We start from the raw sequence: 18,024 nt of genomic DNA, 5'->3' as shown, positions 1-18,024 counted from the left end.
AAAGCCCTGGATCAAACCTCTGGAAATCGCAGAACATTTTGTTGCACCATGCTCCTATTTCGTTGCACCAAAGCATGCTTCCTGCCCCGAATGCCCCCACGTGAAAAGAAGGAAAGCCGTCATTCGCAGCCGCAGGGCATTCTTCCCCAGGGAACTTCGGCAGACTCACACCAATTCTGGATCTGACCTAGATTCAGAGCCACACGGTTCCGTACACTGGATATTTATAGCACCTGAAAATAATTGGCCTTCCAGTTCCTGCAGCAGGAGACGTTCGCGTTTCCAAGCAATGAGACCGATTATGATTCCAGCTGGGAAAGGGTAACAAAACACAGTTTCCACCCAATGTGGGTAACGGCACTTCCCCCAGCTTGGATCCCATGAATAATTTCTCCTGACTGAAGTTGGGGGGCTTGTTGGCTGATTCCCCCTTGGGGTGCAGACCTCTGAGCTCTGCCTGTGCTGTTCCTCGGGGGTCCTCTGTCCCCCAGACACACCGTTCCACAGGGCATGAGGGAGGCAAAGCAGTCGCGCTCCACTGACGGAACTCGCCAGAGGAAATTTTCTGTGGGATCCAAGCCCTTCACTCTCAAACCTAATTGCTAAGGGGGAAAGTTGGACCCATCTCCAAAGTGTAGGCAAATCACAGCTCTGCTGAGACCTAAAGCACCATATTGAAATTGCATAACCAAAAAACAAATGTAAATGTTTATCACAATTAGAAGCGACATGATTAGGCCTCCTCAAAGGCTTCTCCTCTTAGGCACGTATCGTTTCTTTCCACGCTGATCCATGCACAAGTGATCAGCGCAAAGCCAAAGCCTGGTTTAATTTGCGGGCTTTCTGCATGAAATTATTCTGGAAGGGCATCATGAAGTCCTCAAAGTCCACCTCGTAAGTAAACCGCTGGCGACGCAGCTCCCTCTTCTTTAGGAGGTCTTTGGTTGTCGATTCTGGACTCCATATCTTGGGGGGGGGGGAAATCCAAAAATTATGCTGTGACAGGATTTCATTGGCCACTCTTAAATAATAACACACAAAATCTATGTAACACGACATTTTCACTCTGACTTTCTTGTCATACTTGGTAGCTCAAGGCAGCATTAGAACCCTTCTGTGTTTTTTAAAACGTTGTAATATCCAGCCTGATGAAGTATTCTGGTGAGCTCAAAAGCTCAAACAATGTTTCGTGTGGGTCCTAATAAAAGATATTGCATGGATTTCTTTCTTGGTTTTTTTTGGCATACAGCATTAGCTAGAGATAATAAACAAGGGTTATCAAAAACCAACAATCCACTTCACAATGACCAGAACATCAGTACCAAGCCAATCCCTGGCATCTCTGTTTAAAAAAGGATCAGATAGTACGTGACGTGAAAGACCCCAGACCCTGGAGAGCTGCGGCCCACCAGAGTAGACAGTCCTGGCCCTGACAGGCCGGTGGTCGGACTCAGTAGAAGGCAGCTTCATGCACTGATGCTCTCACAGACCCCAGAAGACCTTAAATTCTGCCAAAGGCCTGTTGAAATGAGACACCCATCAAGTCCAGCAGTCTGTTCACACAGTGGCCAACCAGGTGCCTCTAGGAAGCCCACAAGCAAGACGGCTGCAGCAGCACCATCCCGCCTGCGTTCCATGAGCACCTCATATAATAGGCCTGCTCCTCTGATCCTGGAGAGAATAGGAATGCTTCATGACTAGTATTCAATTTTACTAGTAGCCATGAATAACCCTCCCCTCGGTGAACATGTCCACTCCCCTCTTAAAGCCTTCCAAGTTGGCAGCCATCACCACATCCTGGGGCAGAGATTTCCACCATTTAACTATGTGTTGTGTGAAGAAATACTTCCTTTTATCAATTTTTAATCTCTCACCCTCCAGCTTCAGCAGATGACCCCACATTCTGGTATTACGAGAGAGAGAGAGAAAAGCTTCTCCCTGTCCACTCTCTCCATACCATGCATCATTTTATAGACCTCTATCATGTCTCTCCTTAACCGCCTTCTTTCCAAGCTAAACAGCCCTAACCGTTTTAATTGCTCCTCATAGGACAGTTGCTCTAGTTCCCTGGTCGTTTTCTGCACCTTCTCAAGCTCTGCAATATCCTTTTTTTAGGTGTGGTGACCAGAACTGCACACAGTATTCCAAGTGTGGTCTCACCATAAATTTGTACAAGGGCAGCACATAATATTTTGTGGAGTCAAAACTCACCTCATCAGATACCAACTGGTGCTTCCTAGCCAGTTATCTGATGAAGGGAGCTCTGACTGCATTGAAAGCTTATACCCGGGCAAAGTTTGTTAATCGTTAAGGTGCGACTGGACTGGATTTCGGAGGGGACTGTGGGCGTGAGTGACATACATGTTCCTATCAAGAGAGGCAGATACCAGGTTATACAGGGCACACTGTTTTTAATATTAATTGGCCACCTCTCCAGAAAAAATATACTTTTCCCATTAAAAGAAGAAAAAGCACTGCTAAACATGATTTATCAGAATTAATGCCCATGTAATATTAGCAGCCTGATACTATCTGACTGGTAAACCTTTATGATCTTAGGGGCTACTTATTTGTCTAAGCAGGACTCTGGCAGCGCATTCCTGAGCGGAATGGCTGTGCCGGTCATAGGAGGTTTCACACACACACCCCATACTGGGGCCGAAGCTCCTCACGGCAGGAAAAATCCATGCAACCTTTCATAGGGTGGCGTATCTCATCAAAATTAAAAAGGGGAGTTCCCAGCCTGAAAGGGCTTTGGAGCCCACCTAAAGGCGGCTCCTCCCCCAGCCCGGTGCCGGAATGCCCTGGTACAGCCCTCTTGGGGACGGCGCACAGAAGGGCCGTTGCTCTAGTCAAAATGCTCTTTGAGTTCCCACATAGAGCAACTGCCTTATGAGAAAGTGCGCCGTCTGGGCACTGGTGCGAGGCTGTGCGAGGCTGTGTCCACCAGCGGCCATCCCACTTACGCCAGCGTAGCCCCTTTTTTGCCTCCTGAGCTCTTTCAGCCAAAGAGCTCAGGAATGCTCTGTGGGAACTCAAAGAGCATTTTGCCCCACAAAACAGGGATATTTTTCCAGATGTGTGGGACATTTTGAGCATCTTGGGAATATTGTCAGGCCACCAACTGGCCATCTAGCTGGTCTGAATCATCATTCCTGATGTTCTTAATTTCGGAAAACCATTTCAGAACGGTCTTCTTAGCCAACTGGCCTAGTCACTATGGCTTTCCAAAACACTCTGATCCACACAACTTGGGGGGAAAATGGGAACAGCAATACAAAAGCTAAGAAAAGGACACAAGGAAATATGACAATTAGATAGTTTAAATTGCTATTTAGGATAATGAACTCATGTGAAGTTGACAGATCGCAAGTCAAATCGCTGGTCTACCAAGGTCTTATTATTTCTCTTATTATCTGGGTTTACTATCCATGGGGAATACCTGGCTGCAATATTTTTCAGTATTCTTCAACAGTGACTACTCTCTATGGAGCGCCATCTATTGTTTTATTGTTTAGTGTTTTAATATGGTTATTTATGATTTATTTATTGTTTTAATGAACATATATAACTGGCTGTAAGATTATTTTAAGTGTTGTTACCTACCCTCAGCCTGGCCTTGACTGGGGAGGGTGGAATAGAAATTTAAGAAATAAATAAACAAAACAAAGGCCAGTATTCCCTACTCAGACTAGTGGCAGCTCTCCAAGGTCTCAAACTGAGGTATTTCACATCCCTGTCACCTGATCTTTGTAACCAAAGGTGCAAGGGATTGAACCTGGGACCTCCTGCATGCCAGGCAGAGGCTCTGCCACTGAGCCACGGCCCCTTCTGCAAGGAGGCGAAAGGCTGAGCACCCCCAAACATGAGGAACATCGGTTCTTGTGGGTTATCCGGGCTGTGTAACCGTGGTCTTGGTATTTTCTTTCCTGACGTTTCGCCAGCAGCTGTGGCAGGTATCTTCAGAGGAGTAACACTGAAGGACAGTGTCTCTCAGTGTCAAGTGTGTAGGAAGAGTAATATATAGTCAGAAAGGGGTTGGGTTGAGCTGAATCATTGTCCTGCAAAAAGTATCCAAGGTAATGTGCTAACCATTGTCCTGTAAGTATCAAGATAATGTGCTAATGAGGGTGTGGTATGTTAATATGGAACCATTGTATCCTGAAGTGATCTGATAATGTGTGCAATAGACATGCAGATTAGCTTTGGATTGCACACATTATCAGATCACTTCAGGATACAATGGTTCCATATTAACATACCACACCCTCATTAGCACATTATCTTGATACTTACAGGACAATGGTTAGCACATTACCTTGGATACTTTTTGCAGGATAATGATTCAGCTCAACCCAACCCCTTTCTGACTATATATTACTCTTCCTACACACTTGACACTGAGAGACACTGTCCTTCAGTGTTCCTCCTCTGAAGATGCCGGCCACAGCTGCTGGCGAAACGTCAGGAAAGAAAATACCAAGACCACGGTTACACAGCCCGGATAACCCACAAGAACCAATGAACTCTGACCGTGAAAGCCTTCGACAATATGAGGAACATCGTTTTTCAGTGTGAATGGAAGAGTCATCTTTTTTCAGGAGCACTTACTCTCTTTGGTGTGTAAGTGATATCGACTTTTTTGGTGGCTCCTCTAGTTATTAACGAATTCAGATGGACGACGTTATCCCTGTGAGATTCTTTCTTCTCTTCAAAGATGGATTTCTCCAGGACAGGTTCTGGCTGTGGCGAAGCCTTAAAAAGAAATAACATCACCCCATGAGAACATGACAGACAGGCTTGCGTTGACAGTTCTCAGCTGTTGATCTGGAATATGTTCTAGAACAGCGCAGTCATCTGCCAGTTTCCTCCATTGCTGTCTTAATGTCAGCACTTGCCCTATCGAGAACCACTAACCACAGCAGGAGATGAAGTTGTCCAAAGAAGTTGGTTTAATGGTAGCATAGGTAAGCAGAGCATAGAGAACCCAAGACAGCAATGGAGGAAACTGGCATGCACTTGATAATATAAAGCATTGCAAAAAGCACTCAGCAGTACAGTCTCATGAGGTTATTTCGAACACATTACAAACAGTACAGAGGCGCCGTTGCTCCCACGGACATCTGCCGGCTTCAAAGAGAGCAGGAATGCAAAACAATCCTTGAGAGACAGTCGGTGAGAAAACGAAACCAACTGAAACACAGGCCTGACAGTTACGCACCAAAGTCAAAAGGGCAAGTGTGGAATGCCCCGGACATCCTGACTTTTAACACACGGGACACGCCCTCAAGACCTCCGCTTCGTTTTCAAGCAAACTTCTAGTCCTCCTTGACAAGGTCATTGCTGACAAAGGCTAGCAATATCTGCACAAGCCTGTCGTGGATCGGGGACAGAACTTGAGCGCCTTGCATGGGCACCCTGCTTTCCTCTTCACGGCCTCCAATTACAGGGTTGGATCCAGTGCAGTGTTTCTGCAGGCGCAAGGATTTCACAGTCCTCTGTGCGTGTGGCTTTCTTGGTGCCCTTTCCCACGGCGGCCCCAAATGCCTCTCAGAATCCCTGCTCCTGGGACTCCCAGGGCAGGGTTTTCAGGGAACATTTTGGACTGTGCTGGGAGTGGGGAGCTGAGAAAGATGCCCCTTGCAGGTGAAAGTCCTCCTGCCTGCCGAAAGGCTGTCCTGGATCCCGCCCAGAATCTCCTGCTAGATAGTAATAGAAAAAACACCCCTCCTTGTTGTCCAGATGCTTAAAAAAAGAGAGAGACAAAAAATCCAAGCCAAAACATTCTATTCAAGCCTAACATAATAAAAATAGGAGCTTCCCATCCACCCCCATAATCCTTTCCCCTTCCCAAGCCTTTCTTGTTACCCCCAGGACTCATTTCCTGCTAGGGATGATGAGATCTGTAGTTTTCTCTGCCCCATCAGGAAGAGACAGAAAACTATAAAATTAAGGAGGAGGGCAGGGAGCTGTTCCTGTTGGCAGCAGAGGAGAGGACTCGCAATAATGGGTTTAAATTGAGGGCGGAAAGGTACCGGATGGATATTGGGGGTGGGTAAGAGTTAGGGTTACAGTAAGAGTTGTTGGACAGTGGAATTGGCTGCCTAGGGAGGTGTTGAGCTCCCCCTCACTGGCAGTCCATCAGCAGAGGCTGGACAAACCCTTGTCAGGGATGCTTTAGGCACACCCTGCATTGAGCATGGGGTTGGACTAGATGGCCTCTATGGCCCCTTCCAACTCTAGGATTATATAATCACCCTCAGCGAGGAAAGGACTTTCAGTTGATGGCTGACACCCTGCGGGATATGGTGAGGGGGCAGGGACTTGGGAGGTAGTGTTGTTGCGCACAGCGTGATGTCATGGGTCAGTGGTTTATGGGCTTCTCGAGGGGCCGGTTTTGCCAGCCCCCGGGTCCTACCTCTTCTTTCCCTGGCTCCTTCGCAGGGGATTCCTGAGGCTTGGGCTTCGGAGGCGGTGGGGCTGGCGCTTTAGGCTTGGCGCCTTTCTTCCCTTTCTGTTTATCCGCTTTGTTTTCAGGCGGCACAGGCAAACGATCCAACGTGTCTTGCACAAAGTGGATTAAACGGTTGTCGGCATAGGCCCTGGAGATATCCAGAGCATTTTGACCTGTTTGCAAAAAAGCACACCACATTAAGTGCTGGAAAGCCAGAAGCTGATAAATACCCCCTCTTGTTTTTCCTTGAAGATGTGTGCCATGATACTTCCAGTTCACCGTCTTGAAGCTTTGTGCCAGTGCAAAAAATATAAGAGCCCTGCTAGAGCAGACCAGTTGTCCATCTAGTCCAGCATCCTGTCACACCCAGTGGCCAACAACAGTGTCATAAGAACACAAGAAAAGCCCTGCTGCTGGATCAGACCCAGGCCCATCAAGTCCAACAGTCTCTTCAATCAGTGGCCAACCAGGTGCCTCCAGGAATCCCACAAACAAGATGGCTGCAGCAGCATTTATCCTGCCTGTGCTCCACAGCACCTTATAGAATAGGCATACTCCTCTGATACTAGAGAGAACATAAGAACATAAGAAAAGCCATGATGGATCAGACCCAGGCTCAGACTATTTAGATATATGCCCATAGATGTGGGGGCCAATTTGGTTTGTGCTGTCTTCATTCATAGTCAGCACTACTGCGACACACTCACCCCTCCTGTTTGCCAGCTGGACTTTAGCACCGCTGTTGATTAAATATTGCACTGTGTCCAGTCGGGAGCTCTCGATGCCTCTCATCAGAGGGGTGCCGTCGTTGATTGTGATGGCATCCATATTTGCTCCAGCATTCACGAGGACTTCCGCGATATCCTGCTGTCCGGCGTGGCAGGCGTGGTGGAGAGGGGTCCACATGAAATTGTCCATCGCGTTCACGCTAGCCCTGCAGCAAAGGAACTCATTTATGAATTCGGAATGTGCCGCCAAGCCATTTTGTTAATTGAGTGGTCATAGAATTATTGACTTGGAAGGGACCACCAGGGTCATCTAGTCCAACCCCCTGCAGAACGCAGGAAATTCACAACTACCTCCCCCCACACACACACATACCCAGTGACCCCTACTCCATGTCCAGAAGATGGCCAAGGTGCCCTCCCTCTCATGATCTCCTTAAGGTCATAAAATTAGCATTGCTGATAGATGGCCATCTAGCCTCTTCTTAAAAACCTTAAAATTCCCACCACCACTACTTTATAAGGACTGACCAGAAGACTCTCCACCCACAATAGATGCATTCTGGAGAACCCGTGATGGTGTAGTGGTTAGAATACTAAATCTGGGAACCTGCGTTCAAATCCCTAGAGAAGGCACGACACCGTGATTTGCACAAAGTCCCCCAACAAGCTTCACGTCTCTGAGCCAGTGCGCTTCAGGAGCTCGAGTGTTGGACGGGGACTGGGAGACCTGGGTTCAATCCCTGCTCTGCCATCAACGTTGACTTTGGCCCGTCATTCTCTCTCTCAGCCTGGCCTTTCTCATGGGGTTGGTGCAAGGATACAACGGAAGGCAGGAGAGCCATGTCAGCCTCCCCAAGCGGTGTGGTGTGAAGAATAAACTGGTGACAAACTCAGCTGTACACAGCTCAATGGAGACTCATCTGCTTCAGCTGTGCCTGGTTTGAAGTTGCTGTGATGAGAGGAGGATGAGAAGCTTTTGACCGAAGGAGACTCACTCACCCCTAGAAATCGTCCTCAATCGTTCGCTTGCCTTTCCTGCCAATTAAAACTAGATCGGGCAGCCATAATGGACAAAGGGAGGCACCTGAAACCCATAAGTCACTCACTGTGAAAGAATCACAGAATCCTAGAGTTGGAAGGGACCACCAGGGTCATCTAGTCCAACCCCTTGCACAATGCAGGAAATTCACAACTGCCTCCCCCCCCCTCACACACCCAGTGACCCCTTCTCCATGCCCAGAAGATGGCCAAGGTGTCCTCCCTCTCATGATCTCCTTAAGGTCATAGAATCAGCATTGCTGACAGATGGCCATCCAGCCTCTGCTTAAAACAGTATAGAGTTACTGCTAATGATACGGGAAGCCCTCATGACCACAGAGAAAATCACTTAGCATCCTGTTCTGTGCTCAACAAGCTCCCCTCCTTCCTGCACAGCTAAATTTGTATAGGGTACTACGCACGAAGTCAAATAAACAATATTTCTCTATATATTTTTTCCATATGAACCTCATGTCTCACAATCATCCATGAATCTCTCTTACATAAGCATGAGTCATGTCAATCAAAATTCACAGCGTGTGTACATGAATGAAACAGAGTCACAAGGATATAAGGTCCCACAGGTCCCATTGCTGGAGCTCGTAATGAAGGCAAAAAAGTGTTTCTTCATAGCAGCTCATATTGGTCAATATCTTCATAGCAGCCCATATTGGTCAATATCTTCTAGAAAAGTCACCCTTTCGTAGAAAGACTTCTTCAGTGTGTCAAGGATGAACCTCACCGCATCATATACAAGTCACTCTTTTTTCCCTTCATTACAAGCTCTAGCAATGGGACTGTGGGACCTTATATCCTTGTGACCTGCTTCCTTCATGTACACATGCTGTGAATTTTGATTGACATGACTCATGCTTATGTAACAGAGATTCATGGATGATTGTGAGACATGAGGTTCATATGGAAAAATATATATAGAAATGTTGTTTATTTGATTTAGTGTGTAGTATCCTATACTGATTTTCTAGATTTGCCACACCTTGTACCAAATCCGAAGCCACCTCTCACACGTGCTTCTTGACCACAGGGAAATGCCTCGTGCGATACGGGCCCCAAGGCTTCAGAGAGCGCCGACTTACCCTTTTTCTAAGAGGAATTTCACCGCTTCCATGTTCCCGCTCACGCAGGCCGCCATCAACGGCGTTTTGTAGAAGTGGTCTCTCACATCCACCGGTACCCCCGACTCAAAGGCTTTCTTTAGGGATGAAAGGTCTCCAGCCTTCGTGAGGTAATTGACATTGGAAAAGTTTTTCATCGGGTCGTCGACGTACCACCAGGAGTCGTCCTGGATGGGATGCTCGGGCGGGTGGTCTCGATTGAACCGGGTGCAGTCGGTGACGTTCTGATAGGTCTGGATCATATAATTGGGGGGCCCGCCATCGGGGCGCCGTGGCCACGTCCCCTCTGGGATGACACAGATCGGTAAGGGGATGGCAAACTTGCCCTTCTTGCCTTTAGCCTTCTTGCCTTTCTTCTTCTTGGGGCCGTAAGATGACAAGAGGAAAGGTTTCTGTAAGTACCGGTTGCCCCTCAGAAACTCCTCGATGTTCACTCCCCCGGCGCGGGTCTTCTCGTGAGCCTGAGCGATGGTGGGGAGCTGGTCCGTGTCCACAAAGGGGCACCTCTCCTCAATGATGGTGATGAAATCGTCTTTGGAGACGGTCCCATCGCCTCGATCTGCCGCCTCGAATGCCTCCCGAAGGCTCGCCTGGTGTTCCACAGACCAGTCGTGCAGCCGGACAGCCCAGGGGGGGTTGGGGTTCTTGACCCCCGGTTTTGGCTTGTGGTATTTGGCAAAACGCCGCTCGATTTTGCGGATCTCCTTGGCTGCTGCTTTAAATCCAGCATCTTTAGCAACGGCTCTGGGCGTCTTTTTTTCCAGATTCCTCCATGTTGGATCAGTGCCTAAATTGTCCAATTAAAAATAAATTTCACCAAAAACAAGAGAGATTTTTAATTTAAAAAAAGAACATTCTGTATTGTTGCTATGGCTTTTTTTGCTAAGGCAATAAAGACTTGATGAGGATGAAAAAAGAACATTTTTGGGTATGGGATTCTGCCATAAAAGCGAATGGATTATTTTATTACTCTTGAGCCTCTTGCAAAACAGGAGTCCAGTGACACCTTACACTGGTCCAATACATTTTCATGCCAGAATAAATTTTCATGGACTAGCATCTAACTCAACAGATGCATGTGGTGGACCCTCATTAGGTAGACATTTATATATTTCTGTTGCCCCAGAAGGTCAGACCAGAACCAACGGGTTGAAATTAAATCAAAAGATTCTTGTAGGTTATCCGGGCTGTGTAACCACGGTTACACAGCCCGGATAACCTACAAGAACCAATGAACTCTGACCGTGAAAGCCTTCGACAATATTTTAAATCAAAAGAGTTTCTGTCTAGACATTAGGAAGAATTCTCTACCAGTTAGAGTGGTTCCTCGGTGGAACAGGCTTCCTCGGGAGGTGGTGGGCTCTCCTTCCCTGGAGGTTTTAAAGCAGAGGCTAGATGGCCATCTGTCAGCAAGGCTTATTCTATGACCTTAGGCAGATGATGAGAGGGAGGGCACCTTGGCCATCTTCTGGGCATGGAGTAGGGGTCACTGGGGGTGTGGGTGAGGAGGTAGTTGTGAATTTCCTGCATTGTGCAGGGGGTTGGACTAGATGACCCTGGTGGTCTCTTCCAACTCTATGATTCTATGAGAGGTTATCAAGGTTTGGTTTTTTTTAAGAACAAGATCAAAGGGCCCTGAAATGCAAGAAGTACCGGGTGAGACAAAATGATATAAAATTCAAATGTAATCAATGCTGATACACAAAAAAATCAAAATACTGCTAGTCAAGGACTAGCCATATATCAGTGACTCCAACGGGGTTGAACTGCCAAGGGGGAATGGTTCCCCGGCCACGGCCACGGCACTTCAAATGTTTGCCTCTGTCACTGAAAAATATTGAAACATCTCTTTGATATAGAAGAGGAAGAAGAGTTCGTTTTTATATGCCGATTTTCTCTACCTTTTTAAAGGAAGAATCAAAGCGGCTTACAATCGCCCTTACCTTCCTCTCCCCACAACAGACACCCTGTGAGGTAGGTGGGGCTGAGAGAGCTCTAAGAGAACTGTGACTGGCCCAACATCACCCAGCGAGCTGCATGTGGCGGAGTGGGGAATCAAACCTGGTTCTCCAGATTAGATTCTGCCGCTCTAAACCACTATACCACACTGGCTCACTGAACTGAATATATGTCAAATATGGTGGGAAAAAATTAATTTTCACTTTTGAGACCAATGATTACAAATATAAAATAATATAGGTTTGTAGGCTGCCTCAGGCTCCGTAAGGAAGAAAGCAGCTAATATAGGTTTTAAATAAATAAACCATATGTTGTAATCTTCCTTAAGCGTCAGTGGCAAAGGCAGACTATAAATAATAAATAAATAGATAAGAATTTCTTAAAGTGCAGTTGTGTCTTGTTCTCTAGGTCAGGCAGAAAGAGAGAGGGAGAGAATAACCACATTTTATTTCTACCTCTTTGCCCTATAAATTTGCAGCACTCCGTGTATCCTCCTGCAGCCGCGTAGTGAAGGGGGGTGTTTCCATTCATGGCGATGAGGCCGACGTCTCCGTCATAAGCAGAAATCATCTTCAGGATCTAAGGAGAGCCAGGCCAATTTCGTTACATTTAAAAACAGATAATCTACCCTTTCGGCCAAATGGATCCTATTTTTTCTCAGCAGCAAAACTGTAGCTACTGGATCGGACCTTTAGACCATTTAACAGCTACCCCTGCAGGACGGGGAACACCTGATCGATATGAAACTCTGCAGTGGAGAGGACAGAACTTTTCTTCCAGGCCAGATTGGCCACGGATCCTGGAGGGTTTTCCCCCCCCCCCATCTTCTGGGCATGGAGCAGGGGTCACTGGGGGTGTGTGTGGCGTGGGGGAGGTAGTTGTGAATTTCCAGCATTTTGCAGTGGGTTAGACTAGATGGCCCTGGCGGTCCCTTCCAACTCTATGATTTTACTACACTGAAAAGCTGCTCTTAGTGGGAGCGATCCACCGTACCCAGGCTGGAAGTCTGGGGAATGAACAAGACAGACTTCTCAGCTTCTTTCCCATGGAGGTTTAACTCCGGTCTGGCATCTAAAGCAGGGCAGTTTTTTTAATCGTCCACATGACGAAGGCTCCTAATTGTCCATTCTTCTTGTCTCAGCCTCCTCCAGGGCTGCCACCCTCTTTCCAAGCAACCAGAGGGATTTTTGGGGGGGATTTTTCTTTAAAATTGATAATTTCTATATTGCTATATTATTTTTTCGTAGTCAGGAAAAGCCCCCCGGTGGAGAAAGAGGGAACAGCAGCTGCAGGACACTGACCGTGAAATCCGACCTGAGTTACTCCAGTCTAAGCCCATTGAAATCAATGGGCTTCGACTGGAGTAGCTCTCCTTAGGATTGCACGGTGAGTGAAGGGAAATGCATGTGTGGCGTGTGGGTGGGGGACGACACCGCAGCGTGAACTAAGTCTAAACTAAGAACTGAGCTAAGTCTGTTGATATTTTCCCATTGCTGGATCCAAACCACTAGATGTACTTTCATCCTTAATTCAGCTCCATATCTTTAATCAGCACTATGAATGATTTTTTTTCCAGCCGCCTAATGTTCCACCGTGGCAGATATTGCTCCATGGCATCGCCACCTTTCTCAGGGTTGCCAACCTCCAGGTGGTGACTGGAGATCTCATTACAACTGATCTCCAGCCAACAGAGATCAGTTCCCCAGGAGAAAATGGCCGCTTTGGCCATTGGACTCTATAGCATTGAAGTCCTTCCCCTCCCCAAGCCCTCCCCTCCTCAAGCTCCACCCCCAAAATCTCCAGGTATTTCCCATTCTGGAGCTGGCAAGCCTAACCTTTCTTCTCCAAGTGGCAGGACGCAGGCGTGCCTATATTTATTGGCCACTCTCCCACAAAGTTGTGTGACATGACTAGAAATACACAATTTCTTGATATTAATGTTCTTCCATAAAAAATTGGGGGAGGGCATTAAAACATATGGCATACTTACTTTCCTAGCAAACCTGAGCATATATTGGTGCTTTAACAAAATAAAATGCATCACTTATAATTTAGTTAGCACGTAAAATGTATTACCGGTAATTGGCATATTTATGGAATCATGGAAGTATGAATGGCTTGTTGCCTAAATGCAAAATTATCAATATACCTTATACTAAAGTGAGAGAGAGAATGGCAAACTGTTGCATGTTCTACTATCTTAAGCAAATCTTTCTCACTGCAAAAGAAAAAAACCACATCTGTTTCCCCAACATTTCCCAATTTGTCCAATGGGAAAACAGAAAAGTCCTCACACTTTTTCATGCTATACACTTTGAATGAGTAAAACCTTTTGTTTAAAAAAAACATTTCACTCATTCCAAATGGGAAAAAAAACAACATTTCATTGTTGGGGGGGTGGGGAAGAGTCATCAGATTTTGATTTGATGCATTTTGAGTGAATAAAACCTAGTCTTTAAAAGCATTTCAGTCATGCTGAGGAAAAATATAATCTATTGGTTTTTTTCCAGTGCTCCCTCAAAATTTCCATCAGAAAAAATGGAAAAACTTTCTGGGTGGGGCACCTTTCCTCTCCAATATTTCCCCCCTGCCTCTTGTCATTTATAAATCCTTATTATAATTGTCATTGTCATTATTGTTGTTGTTGTTGTTCTTCTTCTTATTATTATTAATAATAATAATATGATTATTTCTAGGTATAACTAAGGGAAACAACGTTTCTGGGATCCCTTTTGTAGCTGAACAGAAAACACTGCTAAATGGTGCTTTTTAACAAGGAATAAGCCAAGCGCCAACCTGCCCACAACGGTCCCTACGCACCACCAACCAAGAATACCTCAAAATAACCTCCTTGGGCTGCAAAATGCGCAGCGTGGTGTCTTTCATTGTCAAAAATATTAACATCCCCGCCTCTCTCAAGGATGCCGCGGACGACTTCCACCACGCCTTCTCTCGACGCTTCCATCAGGGCGGTGCGGCCTGTCGCCTGGAAATGAGAGAAACTTCATTACAGACCCGTTGAGAGGGTCCTGCAGACAGACGTTCTGGTTCCGTCGAGTATTTATTCATGTGGGTTGAGGAAAAATTCCCAACTGCTTCCCATCTATCAATTTTTTTTATCACAGCCTTTCACCAAGGAGCTCGGTGTGGTGTTCACAATCCACCAGCTTGGTGTAATGGTTGGGAGTGGTGGACTCTTAAGCTGGAGAACCGGGTTCAATTCCCCACTTCTCCTCCGCATGAGCGGCGGACTCTAGTCTGAAGAACCGGGTTGGTTTCCCCACTCCTCCACATGCAGCCTGCTGGATGACCTTGGGCTAGTCACAGCTCTCTCAGCCCCACCTCGATCCAGGATTCTTCTGCTTTGTTCTGCATAAGTGTAGGATTGCTCTAGCAGTTGAGACAACGTGTCATTATGCTTCTCCCCCAGGGATACACAGGGAGGGCAAACATCTCCTGGACCAAATAAGGAGGAGGTCCCCAAAATATCAGTTCACACTGTCTACTGGTAATGGACAAGCAAAGGTCATGCCTGTGTCATATAGGGATCCTAATGGCCTATCAAGTAAATCAGAATTCACAACCAATAGCAAACATATCAGCATTAAATGCTAAATACTAATGTAGTACTACCTTTACCTAACCCTTACCTGAGTGGCCCAGGCTAGCCCGTTCTCGTCAAATCTCAGAAGCTAAGCAGGGTCAGCCCTGGTTAGTATTTGGATCGGAGACCCCAAAGGAAGTCCAGGATTGCTACGCAGAGGGAGGCAGTGGCCAAACCACCTCTGAATGTCTCTTGCTGTAAAAAAAACCCCACGGGGTTGCCTAAGGTTGTCTGTGACTTGGTGGCACTTTACACACACACAATGTAGTACTATGTTTGGGGGGTGGAAGTGCAACAAGATGGCCCCAAGACCACGTGTTGCCTTGTCCCCTCTCTGCGGCCTTGGGTTCCCCTCCTCTCCCTCTGCACAAAACGGCAAGAACATCCTTACCAGGTTCACAGCATTGGGGTCTGCTCCTCTTTCCAAGAAAATCATGCATGTTTCTTTCATCTCATGCGCTTGCTCACAGGCTTGTAAGAACACCGGCTTCCCGTCGAACGTCACGTTATTCACATCTGCCCCATACTCCAGGACCATCTGAACGCAGCGGAAGTGCCGCTTGGTAGGCAAAATGCAATAGAAAAGAATACCTGTGCGGAAGAGCAGAAGCATGGCTCACCAAGCAAACACCTTCACTATGGAAGGGATCAACCAACCATTAAAGGTCAAAGTCTTGGGGTTGGCCTGTGGCTCAGTGGTAGAGCATCTATTTTGCATGCAGAAGGTCCCAAGTTCAATCCCCGGCATCTCCAATTAAAAGGACCAGGCAGTAGTTGAAGTGAAAGACCTTTACCTGAGACCCCAGAGACCTGCTACCAGTCAGAATAGACAATACTAGCTTGGACAGAGCAGTGGTCTGATTCAGCAAGCATATGGCAGCTTCATGTGTTCTATGTGTTCTTTATTTTCGGGAGAGGCTGTGGCTCAGTGCCAGAGCCTCTGCTTGGCATGCAGAAGGGATCAGGTAGTGACATGAATGACCTCAGCCTGAGGCCCAGGAGAGCTGCTGCCAGTCTGAGTAGACAATACAGCAATCAACAAATAGACTGCCTCATTCTTAGCCATCACAAATGATGTGAAACTGCCCACTGGAAAGGACCAACACGTGGCTTCATTACAACACTGCATATTCTGCAAGTTCATTCATGCATCTTGTATAGTCCACTACATCAGTCGCTGCCAAGGAGGTAAGCAAAAATACTCTCTGATGCAGCTAAAAATAGATATTTTGATCAAAGGAAATCAAACATGTGTTCCGTGTTTCTTTATTTTTGGTAGGGGCCATGGCTCAGTGGTACAGCATCTGCCTGGCATGCTGAAAGTCCCAGGTTCAATCCCCGGCATCTCCAGTCAAAGGGACTAGGCAGGTAGGTGATGTGAAAGACCCCTGCCTGAGGCCCTAGAGAGCCGCTGCCAGTCTGAGTAGACAATGCTGACCTTGATAGACCAACAGTCTAGCTCAGTATAAGGCAGCCTCCTTGATCAAGAATGCCACCCCTCCCATTTTCTCGACCAGTCTGGATCCTTCTTAAGCAGGGGGGTTGGACCGGATGGCCCGTGTGGCCCCTTCCAACTCATATGATTCTACGATTCTGACCTTTTCCTTCCTCGTCGACGATGGTCATGTCTGCCTCCGCCTGCACCAGAACATCCAGGGCTAAGTCATGGCCGAGTTCGGCTGCTTTCATAGCCGGCGTGCGCCCCATCCGATCCTGGACGTCCGGATGAGCTCCGAGGTCCAGGAGGAAGTGGCACATGTCAATGTCGTTGGCGACACACGCCAAGTGAAGGGCGCTGTCCCCATTGACGGGCTCGGTGAAGTTTATGAGCTCGGGGTACCCGAGTTTGGTGAGCTTTTCGATCTGTTTCTTGTCCTTCTGACGGACACACTGGAGGACTTTGTAGATCTGTAGGTTTTCAAGCCTTTTATCAGCCAACGCCATCCTCAATCAACTGGAGAAAGGCTCCTCCCATAGAGATGGTTTCTGCACAAAAGATCAGAGCGGAGGAGAGTTCGGTTATTTCCCTTCACAGTCCATCAATCCAACAAACCCTTTCGTTCGTCTGACTTTTTATTCCAACCATTTGCCTCTCACCTTTCAAAACAACAGGAATTCCCAACCTGGTCAAGCCTGCAAGTGCTACCTGGAAATGTGGGAAAGGGTGGACACCTTTACAAAAATAACTATCATGGGAGGCAGGACCAATCACAAAATGGCTGCCATGGGAACTGGGACCAATCACTAAATGGCTGCCTTGAGGACTAGGACCAATCACAAAATGGCTGCCTTGGGGATTGGGAACAATCACAAAATGGCTGCCATGGGAACTGGGACCAATCACAAAATGGCTGCCTTGGGGATTGGGAACAATCACAAAATGGCTGCCATGGGAACTGGGACCAATCACAAAATGGCTGCATTGAGGACTGGGACCAATCACAAAATGGCTGCCATGGGAACTGGGACCAATCACAAAATGGTTGCCTTGAGGACTGGGACCAGTCACAAAAAGCTTGCAAGTTCCAAGCCAAGCATCCTCTTATGGTGGGGGGCAGCAGTTTCTAAACTGAGGCCCCTTGCAGACCCCAAAGGCAAGGCCCCCAGGGCTCCCCTGAAGCGCCGTTTGCTTCAGTGAGGTGCAGAAAAGCCCAGACTGACTCTTTACTTTGGGAGAAAAGAAGAAAGGGGGCACCAGGGTTCCGATACAATGGCCCATCACGCTGGGCACCCTGTCAGTATATCTTATGCCCCCTCAAAGCAGCTTAAATAGTACCCAAATAGCAAAACCCTAACAATGACCACAATGGAGCGTTAATAAAAACAATAAAAACAAGAGCTCCACACGCCATTCAGGTCACCCTTCTCTCCCCCTGGTAGAACCTCTGCTCCACGGGGTTGTGATCAGGAGAAAATGAAGGAGCAATAGAACAACGTGGGACGCCATGATCTCCTCGGAGGGAGGGCAGGATGAAAATATATGAAATATATTCTCTGGCGCTTCCAACAGTCAGGAGCTGGAGCCAAAAGCAGGGGTGGTTTGGCCTCTGGGAGTTTTCAGGAGAAAGGGATGCCGGGGGCAGCCACTGAGAATGTGTCTTGGAC

The 18,024-nt window shown here is 47.2% G+C and overlaps 1 protein-coding gene across 1 annotated transcript; it reads right to left on the bottom strand.

The window, feature by feature from the left end:
* Window positions 1-804: 804 nt before the first annotated feature.
* Window positions 805-16,897, bottom strand: ANKEF1 (ankyrin repeat and EF-hand domain containing 1). The gene is made up of 9 exons (XM_056856718.1): window positions 16,518-16,897; window positions 15,311-15,510; window positions 14,152-14,301; window positions 11,771-11,894; window positions 9,318-10,143; window positions 7,162-7,388; window positions 6,419-6,627; window positions 4,612-4,755; window positions 805-966 (listed from the first exon to the last, which is right to left on the bottom strand). Exons 1-9 carry the CDS (start codon window positions 16,861-16,863, stop codon window positions 805-807), a joined length of 2,388 nt encoding a protein of 795 aa, XP_056712696.1. The 5' UTR covers window positions 16,864-16,897.
* Window positions 16,898-18,024: the final 1,127 nt, after the last annotated feature.

The sequence above is a fragment of the Euleptes europaea genome, chromosome 10, assembly GCF_029931775.1.
Source record: "Euleptes europaea isolate rEulEur1 chromosome 10, rEulEur1.hap1, whole genome shotgun sequence".
Taxonomy (NCBI): domain Eukaryota; kingdom Metazoa; phylum Chordata; class Lepidosauria; order Squamata; family Sphaerodactylidae; genus Euleptes; species Euleptes europaea.
The sequence above is the reverse complement of the archived record's forward strand: the minus strand, read 5'-3'. Positions and strand labels throughout refer to the sequence as shown.

Bases quoted from the DNA above. Each gene is read 5' to 3' on its own strand.
- ANKEF1 (XM_056856718.1), bottom strand. From the start codon at position 16,863: ATGGCGTTGGCTGATAAAAGGCTTGAAAACCTACAGATCTACAAAGTC. The intron at 6,628-7,161 runs GTGAGTGTGTCG...TTTTGCAAACAG, and splicing joins CCAGCTGGCAAACAGGAGGG to GTCAAAATGCTCTGGATATC. The intron at 967-4,611 runs GTAAGTGCTCCT...CCCCCCCCCAAG, and splicing joins TCACTTACACACCAAAGAGA to ATATGGAGTCCAGAATCGAC.